The 10861-nt window shown below is 44.0% G+C and overlaps 1 protein-coding gene across 1 annotated transcript; it reads right to left on the reverse strand.

Annotated features, from left to right (window-relative positions):
* Positions 1-344: 344 nt before the first annotated feature.
* ZNF706 (zinc finger protein 706) lies at positions 345-8083 on the reverse strand. Its single transcript, XM_074145229.1, has 4 exons — positions 7992-8083; positions 4746-4882; positions 3449-3556; positions 345-2805 (listed from the first exon to the last, which is right to left on the reverse strand). Exons 2-3 carry the CDS (start codon positions 4878-4880, stop codon positions 3461-3463), a joined length of 231 nt encoding a protein of 76 aa, XP_074001330.1. The 5' UTR covers positions 4881-4882; positions 7992-8083; the 3' UTR covers positions 345-2805; positions 3449-3460.
* Positions 8084-10861: the final 2778 nt, after the last annotated feature.

Below are 10861 nucleotides of genomic sequence, written 5' to 3' on the forward strand. Positions count from 1 at the left end.
ACATTTTAAGCCCTGCTTAAAATACTATTTCAGATGCCATTTAAAGAAACTCCCAGAAGAGACGTGGGCTTCTGAAAATCCAGAACAATTTTTAAACTTGCTCCACAAGTACCCTTGACAGCTGAGCCCATACTGACAACATGAGGACCCTTTACCTAAACGCTGCCCCCGCACAAAGATGAATCCTTCTCAAGGGAATATGGCAAACTTTCCATGCCTATTTTTCTTTTCTTGTAAAGTTTGACAGCTTCAAGCTCCACAGCCAGGAAATCAATTTTGTAAGTGCAGTAATACTTGTTTTTAAAAGCAGGCAGGAAATATGACATTTTACATTTTAGTTTTTTAAATTCTCTTTAATCAGACACATTACAATGCACAACTGTGTCTTTAGGCAGGTAACAGGGTGCCATCCTTCAGATCAGGAAGAGATGATGGAGAACTCCTAGTGCTTCCTCTGGCCTTTTAGGTACAAGGAATATCGCAGATATTCTAAATGAGGATGATCCCCCCATTTAGTATAGCATTCCCCCTATACTTATAAAGCCTTTATAACAATTCAGTCACAGCTTTCATTTATGTTTGTAATTGAGATTGCAGCTACTGCAGCTAGGGATCTATCGAACTGAGGATCAACCTTGCATTCTAATACATAAAAAACCACCACTTCACAGGGTATTTTCAACTCGAGCATCATAAAGTTTTGAAAATAAACTCTAACTGAAGTTAACCATCCCACTAGCGATGCAGCTTTCCAGCTCTTCAGTGCTTATTAAGAGAGATTGTTTATGAAACAAAATCTTTTTATTTAATGCTACACAATCTGAATTGAAGGAATAGAACATATATTTCACCTCAGGACCAAGCTATAGGGATACATCCCAGAACATTTTCCAAAGTAAAACCAGATTACCAAATACCAATCAGTGCAAGAAACATCTTTATCCATTTGCACTCAAGAGTATTTTTAGACAAACTACAGCATCAGAACATTGAAGCACCTCTCCCCCATACAGCACAACGGTCGAAAGCAGATTTCTTGCCTTGTGGGAGCCAGTTTGTCAGGATATATGTATCGGTAACATTAAAGAAAATTAAATGAAGCGTTACATTCTGATGTCAGGTGTACAAGTGCAGTAGTGGATTACTCTCAGAGGAGAACAACGTTATCTATAAAAGTGGTTTACAGGTTATCCTGGAGTGACTATAATACAGAGAAACTTTATGCCAAAGTAAGTATTTACAGAGATACTGTCATAGCAAAGAGGACAGGAAGCTAGTCTCACAGAAGTAGTTCAATAAAGAGCAAATGAGCAGACGAAGACAAAGGCTTTGACTTTATATAATAAAATACCAAGTGCATCCTTTAAGTGAATGAGTCTTTGAGACTATGGTCCTAGATTTTAGGAAACCATTTGAAGGTCAGATGTAACAGTCCTGCTGCGTAGCACAGGTTACTTGGACTGCCAGAATTTTTACATCCGTTGTAACCTCAGTAAATTGCAGCAATTCTAGTATTCTTACTTACTGCAAGGTCAAAACTAAAGTTCTTAAATAAGCTCCCTCCAAATGCCAAAGATGGGATTTTGTATAGCAAACCTTCTCTTCTAGCAACAATTCAGATGTTTCTCCACTACTTCTGTGCTGTACATCTGGGATTAGAATTGAGCCCAGAACACTTTACGGGTAATTATGTTTAGCTGCTGAAATGTTCTTGGCCAGAGAGTTATTAGCCAGCTTTTTCTTGTCAATGCAGCTTTAATCACATCCGATTTCTTAAAGTAGCCATATTATTTTAGTTACTTTGGCTCTTTTCCAACAGGCTTATTTTAAGCTGGTTGTGAAGAAAGGTTATTAATGGCTGGCTGCTTTACATATTTCTTGAAGAGTTGCTACTGAAATAACCAGACGCATTTGTGGGGAAACACGTGTGGCTGACTGCTCAGAATATCATTTAAAATCTTTCCAAATCAATTTTTCGACTAAGAGCAGAGTTGCTTTAACCTAATATTTGCAAGCATTTTTCAAGCCAGCATACCCAGAAGCATTCAATCCTGCCACCTCTCAGCTTCCTCAGCCATCTACCAACTACGAAGCGTAACAGGAGTCTCTCCAGTGCATGACTTCATGGAACGTGATCCCTCACAGTAAAGGAATCCCATTCAAAATGGCTTGCAGTATTTGACTCCAATACACAGGACAAAAATGCAGAGGGAAGTCTCATGATTCTCATGCAGCTCCTAAGGATTCTGCTGCCCCTGAGCCAACAACTCGACCATGAGTGACCAGGCTCAAGCAGGCAGCATGCTGAACAGTAAATCTGAGCAGCTTCCCTCTTCACTTCAGATTAATTTACTGTAATGTACATTACTTTCAGTGGAATGACACTGCTCATGTTTTGGCAGGATGGGGAAAAATTCCACTTTGTCTTTTTTTTTTTTATTTTATAAGGCAGATAATGCAGGAAGTTGAAACAGAACTTCTACAAGGATTTAATCTGTGATATTGTAAAATCAAAGTACTACTTTATTAAATGAGTTATTTTACACAATATGAACATCAATATAATTACAATTGTAAAAAATTTTTTATAACAAGTATGGACTGATTTTTCAGGATTTCCAAATAGGGCACAACTGTACATTTACACAGAATTGTCTTTGCATGAAGCCCAAGAGGGAACAGCATAAAAATATGAATGTTTCTGTAGCCCCTTCATTTTTGCTGATCAACAGTTTTAGAAAAGCAGCTGCAGGTTTGTTATGTAAGGTCTGACAGCAGAAGAGTCAATAGGTGCCATGATTTCACCTATAAAAAACAAGAATAACTCAGTTAAGCTGAACTGTTACAAAACACTGATTATGTGAATGAAATACCATAATACTGCTTTTTACCTCATTTCAGTCTTTTATTATAACCAGTTTCAGTTACAGCCTAACAACTGGCTATTGGGAAATCTATAGTCAACGCAGAGGTTAAGTTTTATATTTGAATGCAGAGAAAACCAGAAAAATCTGCATTCAATTGCATAGCCTCAGGAACAAAAAGGCTCAATTATTGGAAATAAACTAAACAACTATTTCCATTACATGTGTTGTAGCAACAGACACATTGTGTTTATTATATATATTTCGTTCAAAGCAAAAGTAACATTTCAAAGCAAGAACTAAACAATAAAGTATTCCTACAACTCTTAAGGATGACCATTTGAAATAACATTAATCCCTTTTAAAACAACCTCCACACACAGTGAAACGCCCCAGCCATTTCATCTATGTAAGTATTAGTTTGCTCTCCTGTGTAACAGTTCAAGAGTGTAAATTTAACCTATGGTTACTTTTCATATTAAAGGAAAAGAAGCAAGTTTTAAGTCTCAGTTGATGGTGGTAAAAAAAACTGATTCATAATATAACTTTGACAAACAATCATTTAAAAAATTAAGGTTAATGACCTGGAGACAACTTTACGCCTGAACATCAGCCAATTCTGGAGGAAGTGGAGTCTTAGGATGCTTGCTTTCAAAGTGCTGTTTGAAGGTCTTGGGATCCGGCATTTGTGTCTGATTAAAGAGAGACATTTAACTTTATGCACAGTACAAGAGTTAAGTGACACTACAAAACCTGTTCCGCCCCCCCCCCCCGTTTTATTTTCTTTTTCCTGAAGCAAATTGTCTGCTCAATGACACTGCTCTAGTGACAGAAGAGCCATTAATTCAGCTGCAGATTAAGACAGGATATTTAACCTCAGATTTTCAGAGAGGTGCTGTTAAGCACTAGTATCATGCTGTTTTGGTGTGTTGATGACTGTATTATTCTTGCTAGAAATCTCCCTACAGATCTTACACTTCCATGTTGGTTTGGTGGAAAACCTACCTCCTTACCATTTTATTTTTCAATGCCTAAAAGACAAACATTTATCCTTTTCAGAAAAAGCTATTTCTTTTGTTTATCAACAGGCCAAAGAGTTATGTGTCTCTACTGTGGCAGTAGAGACTGATTCTCTACTTGGCACAAGCTCAGACCATTGCTACTGCACAGTTGCAGGCATCAACTGCCCGACGTGATTGCTGCTACAGCCTGATTTCACAAGAAGCGGAGCTGGTTACAAGTACTAAAGCAAGCAGCCCTTAATTTTGAATCTTATTTAAGACATTCGAAGTGACAAATCTATTTTGGGACTGACCATTTCAGTGAAAATAGCAACTTTATCCTTCAGCTCCAAAACGAGCATGTTCAGAAAAACCAGCCAGGAGGAAAGTATAATCTGATTAGCACTCACATTTCTGTTCTCTTAAGTCATTTATTCTAGTAGAAGTTACTGTGTATCAGACTTACACTAAGGCTTTTGGCACCATCACTCTTCCTCTCTACATTAACATCAATAACCAGCGATTCTAAGCCGGGCCAACTCCATCACAAAGAAAAGATGTTTGCTTTTGGAGATTAAACAGGAAGTGATCTCACACTTTTTACATTCTATACACCATACTAACAGCACATGCAGACCCCTGCAATTCAAAAGGCAAGGTAACTACCCAAAACAGATCTCTGCATGACCTCTCAAATTTTCTCATATCTCAGTTATCAGTACAGCTGAGTAATCTGTAAGCGAGTCGCATAACTTGCAAATGCTCACAGCAACAAGTTATACAGCCATTTAAGAAGTATTTTAGTTTCTACTATATCATCTTCTAAAAATTCTGCTCTAGGCTGGAAGACAGACCTGCCTACAATAATATTTTGTCTTACCCTACAGACAGTGCAGGTATATATCAAGGCAGCCTTGGCTGCAGCCTTCTGATCATGTCCTTGTTTCTTTTTTTGCTCAGCTTGCTTCTTGGCATTTTTCTGCTGCGACTGAATCTTCTGCTGTCCACGAGCCATATCTACAAACAAAAAGACGACATTTAGTCTACAAATGTGAGAAACAACTGCTACTAGCTGACTCGGAAGCCATAACCAATGGCATAAAGTAGTCATGCGCTCTGTCCATAAGGCCTAAAACTCCCATAACTCATACACAACAGATATCTGGTCAAGCTCTTTACTATGTAAAGACTCTCTGGTTTTAGTATCATTCTTAAAATACACACCAGAATGATTAGATGATTCTAAGGTTTCTTCCTCTACGAAGAGCTTCAAGGTCTACTTTTGAAAAGTGTTTTCCATAGTCAGAATAATTAAAGTTTCCTTCTTAGTTAACCAAAGCTTATTCTCTATTTCCACAGGCACAGTAAAATTTAGGGGGGTTTGTTGACTTTTTTTTTTAAAGCTTAAGACCCAACCTTTATTTCTGGAACTTGAAACAGGTTCCAAGAAAGGCAAATCAAGTATTACCCAAGCCATATTACTGTCTTCTGCTGTATGTGCTTGTGAGCTGCTCTAGATTTGGAAATGCCAAGAACAATAGGTCACGCCTCTTTCTTCAAGGCTATTTTTCCAGGTGGCCATTCGTTTTGATTTTCAGCCAACTTTACATGCATACACGTTTCTTAAAAGGAAGTAAATTTGCCCCCATCAGAATCCATTACTCTATATAACACAGCAGCATAAAGGAAGCAAACGCTATTGCCCCATGTCATTAGAAGGTCCACCACAAAAAGAAACGAGATACAAAAATCACGTTTCAGGGAGCAGCAAAACAGCACATTTTACAACAGCAACACTCCACCTGCATGCAGCCCACTAGGACACCCAATTCAGCTTACACCCCACCCCCAGAGCAGGCGCCGGGCCAGATTTGGGCACACCATCCACGCAGGCTTCAAAGCGTGGTTATATCACCCAGCAGCACGCTTTCCACTATTAGCTTTCTCACAGTCCCTCACGGCCCACGCACAATCCAGTTGTGCAGCTCTCACAGAAGCACAAGGCTTACTATGCAAGCACAGGACAGCCAGTCAAGTCCACTGTTTTCAGGACAACTAGTAAAATCTAATGTTCCCAGAAGGTTGGCTGGTTGGTCACTGCCCCTACAAGCAACCTGGACATTTGCTATAAGTTTGGTATTCAAGAGACACACTGTGTGGCTACCACAGGTCCACCATGCAGTCCTTCCCACAACAACAGATGGTCTTCCACTGCAATAGGGAGAACAGCTATCCAAACAAAGACTGAGCTACAGCAAATATGCGTGAAAAGCCCTTAAAACCATTATGAAAATGAATTTTCTATGAAACACCAACTACATCTGGAAATTCACTAGTACAGCAAGAATTTCTAGACTACCTAGCATCACAGTGCTTAACACTGAGCAGAAAGACGGTCCCAAGACACAAAACAGCTACTGCGGACTGAGAGGCACTTCTCAGGCCACAGTCCAGTTCTTTCACGGTATTCAAGACCATCACATTACCCTTTGCATAAGTATTACACTACATCTTCAGCATTCCCTCCTCTTTCCCCATCCCCCCTTTTAGCTTCTCTAGAGGAGAATTTAGAGGTCCATATGGCTAACAAAATTTAACACAAGAAAACACAAATTCTATTAACAAGTACACAGAAATATATGTGCCATTCTACAGTTTCCATATGATACAGCATTGAATAAAACTAAAAATACCGATCTGTGTGTCACTGTATGCTAATTTCCCTGAAACATCTCAGCCAGGGCCTCACACTGTTTACATACAACATGGCTAAATGAGAACACCGAATTGAACACTGGATTCCCATTAAAAAAAAAAACAAACCACAAAAAGAAAGGAAAGAAGAGATATTGCCAATAGCTTTGCATACACTAGAAGGAACTGTAGGTTTTATTTCAGTTTTATTTTACTAGCATTACAGGAATCCTCCAAAAGTCAGTGGGTTCCTGACAGAAAATACTCAGATGTAATAAAAGAAGAGCGATCTTCATAGTGTTTGCATATTACTTTGTATTTTAGTCCCTCGATAAGAGCCTGTTAAGTAGTACCTTGCAACAGCCAAACACACTGAACACGTATGTATTTGGCAACTACTGATTTTAGGTAAGACAAACAAGAAAACATGAACAAAAAGATCTGTTTAAAAATATCAACCCCCATGTGATGCCCAAGACCAAAAATCCAAAATAATATAAAAAATACTGCAAACGTAAATACTGCAAATTACACTAATACATTTGAAATGCACAGAGTGAATACTCAATTACTGGAAAAATCAAGATTATTTGGACTATCAGTATTCTAAGTGACAAAAATGATCCTAAAGTTCATTTAAAAGAATGATGAGCTCATCTACAAGGCTAAATCCGTATTTCAGTTGCACAACACAGATAAGTGTTGTTTTCCTTATCAGGCACACCCTCAGAGAGTCCAGCAAACCGGCCTGCTGTTTTGAAATAAAAACGCGTGACCGCATAGGAAGCCTAACAGCACAGAAAAATGTGCTGCCAAATCATAATGGCAACGGCACGGGCATTACAAGGCAGCGAGGCTGGAGCCTGCCGTATGTGAATGCCTCACACGAGGTCATTTGCTTGTAAGTAACCAGAACCTGAGCAGAGAGTTTCAAGTCCTAAAACTGGACACCAACAGCTGCTTCCGCTGTCACTTCCAGAAACAAATGGCAGCTTGAGGTACCCTGGCTCCACCGGCCCGGCGGCCAAGGGACTGGGCCGGGGGAGCGGCAGGCTTGGCCTTCGCCCGCCACCACCGCGAGGGCAGCCCGCGGCCTGGGCCCGGCCTGAGGCGCGAAGGGGAAGAGGGAGGCCGCGTCCCCGCCGGGAGGTCCTCACGGGGCGGGGGTCGGCCGCGGCCCGGCCAGCACCACCACATGCCCCGCGGGAAGGGAGCCGAAGAAGGAAGCGAGCCCCGGCGCGGAGCCCCAGCCGCGGGAAGGCCGCCCACAGCAAGCCAGGAACGCAGCGCGGCTCACTGCCGGGCCGCCCCCTTTCCCCCCCGGGGCGGGCCTGCTCCGCCGCGCCATGCCGGGCCCGCTCCCCTCACACGCATTCGTGACCCCCTGCCCGCCCCGCCGCGCTGCACGAAGAGCCCGGCACCCGCCGCTCACCCGGCCTAGGAGATCCGGCCTGGGCGGCCCTGGCGAGCGGGAGGAGAAGGCTCCGCGCGGCCCCGCAGCAGCCGCCGCCACCGCCGCCTGCCCGAGAGGAGGAGGAGGAAGAGGAGGAGGACGCGGGGTAGGGGCACTGCGCATGCGCGGCCCCGCCCCAGCGCCCGCGCTGCCTGGCCCTGGCAGCGCGCGACCGGGCCCCGTCGGCCAATGGCGGCGCCCGCCCGTTACATAACGCGAGGCAGGGGAGAGGGGCGCTGCCGCCCGCCGCTGCGCGGGCCTGGTCTGGGCGCGCGCGGCCCGCCCCTCCCCGCCGTGAGGAGACCCCCAAGGGGTTGCGCCTGTCGCCAGCCTCCGGTCCCGACAGCCGGCTGGGGCTAGCAGTCGCCGTCCTTGGGGGCAGAGCTAGGCCCAGGGAGGCTGCCTGGGCCCTGAGGGGGATGCGCCGGTTGTGGGGCAGGGCCGCGCTCCACGCCTCGGGGGCCAGCGTCCGGCATAACCGGGGTCCTGGTGCTCGGTAAAGGATGAGGGACGGGGCACGGCTGCGGCCAGAGATGCAGCCGACGTTCGACGGCGCTGTTCCCCAGGGTCGTGGTCCCCGCTGAGCCGCCGGTAGATTTCTAACGAGCTCCGTCCGCTGTTGGCTGCCTGCGGGCAGCGCCGCGCCACAGCGCCGGTGGGACTGCGGGAGGCGCCTTCCCTCAGACCATCTCCTCTCTTCCCGGCAAGCCCTGCTCGCAGCCACATTCCTCTGTGCTTAGCATACCGACGCAGCCTTAAAATAGTTGCTGCTCCTCCTCAGTGGAAGGAAAAATGGCTCTGGAGAGGCGGTGGGGAAGGGGCTGGAGATGAGGCCGGGCAGGGATACTGGAGAGGATGAAATTCTGTTGAGGTGGCAGCTCACGCAGAAGGCCCATGCGGAGGCTAGAAGGGTTAAATGAATTGAAAGCAGAAGGAAACGGCCTGAGATGAGGAGCAGAATTTGTTTCAAGTTGAAAGTGCGCTAGATCTTATTGTGTCGTTTAAGGCAAGGACAGCAGAGGAAGTTGTTCACAGGCTGTGTTCACGGCGCGAGTGGTTTGAAAGGTATTGGCTTGCCTGAATAGAGGTGTAGGCGGGTCCTATAAAGAAGGCTAAAGGAGCACTTTATTTTCTATCGACGCTTTCATATATCCCAAAGGAAGGCTGAAGGTCTGTGCCGTCTCAGATTATACATCTGTTAGGAAAAGGAGAAATAAAGGCAGCATCTCTGCTCAGAGATGACATTCTACCACTCTTTGAGCAATTGCTGTGGCTTTAAAATAAGCCTGGAGTCTTGAACAGTTCTGTGTCTGGGGCAAAACAGCAAATATAATAAGCTTACTGGAGGAATTACTAGGTGTTGGCTGGGCATTTTGCAGGGGCTCTGGCTAGGTGGCTGTAATGTTCTCTTCTGATCCGAGAGAGAAGAAGAGCAACCAAAAAAGTCCCCAAAGCAGTACAATGAACATTTTGGGCCATCATTATGAGTCATGCCCAGAGCATGATAGCAGTTACAGGGAAACTGTAGCAGATTGCTGACACTTAAGTCACTGGAAGTAGGTCTGGATGTGACAACATCTAAGACAGTCAAACATAATAGAACTTCATTTGTCATCATAGGTTTTTACTGAACATTCCTCTTTCCAGTGATCTCTTCCCTGTTAAACTGACAGAGCTTATACCTGGGCAGTGCAAGGCAAAATGCATTAAAATGATCTTGTCAGTACGTTCTGCACTTTATGGAAATAGGCAAGTATAAAAACCACTGAAAGTGCACGTGTGTGTACTTGCGGGACAGTGGGGAGAGGTGGGCATTTTGGGTTCTGTGCTTGGAAGCAGCTGGCTTTCAGAATGAGGTTTTGCTTTGATCAGAGAGAAGATCGCCACGTGAAAAAGTAGCCTCTTTCCTGGCTGATACTGTTTTAGGCCTCAGGTGTGGAACTGGAGATGGCTTTTGCACCTGGCTGGACAAGAATTTCAAATACAGCGGATTTCTTGAATGTACATTGAGCTCTGGCTGGTTTCTGAACCTTCTTCTGCTTTTGGTAGAATAGAGAATCTCCTGGCAGGACAGGGGACCGCGGCATTCCCTCTGGCTGCTTTGACTTTTTTCCCTTTGTGCTGTAGATCCTGGTCACAGCATTGGTCCCTGTGTTGGCCATATCACAGCTCTGCAGTTTAGGTGCTTCCAAAGAGACTGTTAGGAAACAAAAACCCAGTGTGAAAGAAGAATACGAGTCCCCATAGTTGAGATTTCTACTATGAAGAGAATGAGGAAAATTTCCTGTTCGCTCTGAAATAATTTTTCAAAATTCATTCACTGCATGAAACTTACTTATCCCACCAAAGGGGATGTTTATTTCCGTGCACGTGTTCGCAGAGAGACAGGGGGTGGATATGGTGAGCTGGTGGAGAGGCAAGGCTGGTCTGTGTGCTGGATGCTTTGCATAGCTCTGACAAAATGAACCCATCGTAATTGCAGTTTATCAGACTTACGGACTTCCTCTGCTTTGTGTTGCTCCCAGAGGAGGTGAAGCAAGCCAGAGTGTATGAATGAAAGTATAAATAGAAGTTAAAATGAAACATAAACACAAGCTTTAGACTGAAATGAATCTTTAAATTGCTAGAAATATGCTGTGGCATTTTTCTGTGTGCTTCTTGTTTAATTGCTGTTTTCTAATTTAAAAACATCTCATAAGCCCCACAGATACTACCAAGTATTCTGCATTAAAATAAGAGTGAAAATCAAGAATACCTCTCAGTAGTTAAGGGCAGACCAACTGCAAGGAGTTTGTCATTATCCCCCAGCCAAGCCTTACAAAAATGTTTCAGTGGTTACGATTCACTGA

This window comes from Numenius arquata, chromosome 3 (genome assembly GCF_964106895.1).
Source record: "Numenius arquata chromosome 3, bNumArq3.hap1.1, whole genome shotgun sequence".
Taxonomy (NCBI): Eukaryota; Metazoa; Chordata; class Aves; order Charadriiformes; family Scolopacidae; genus Numenius; species Numenius arquata.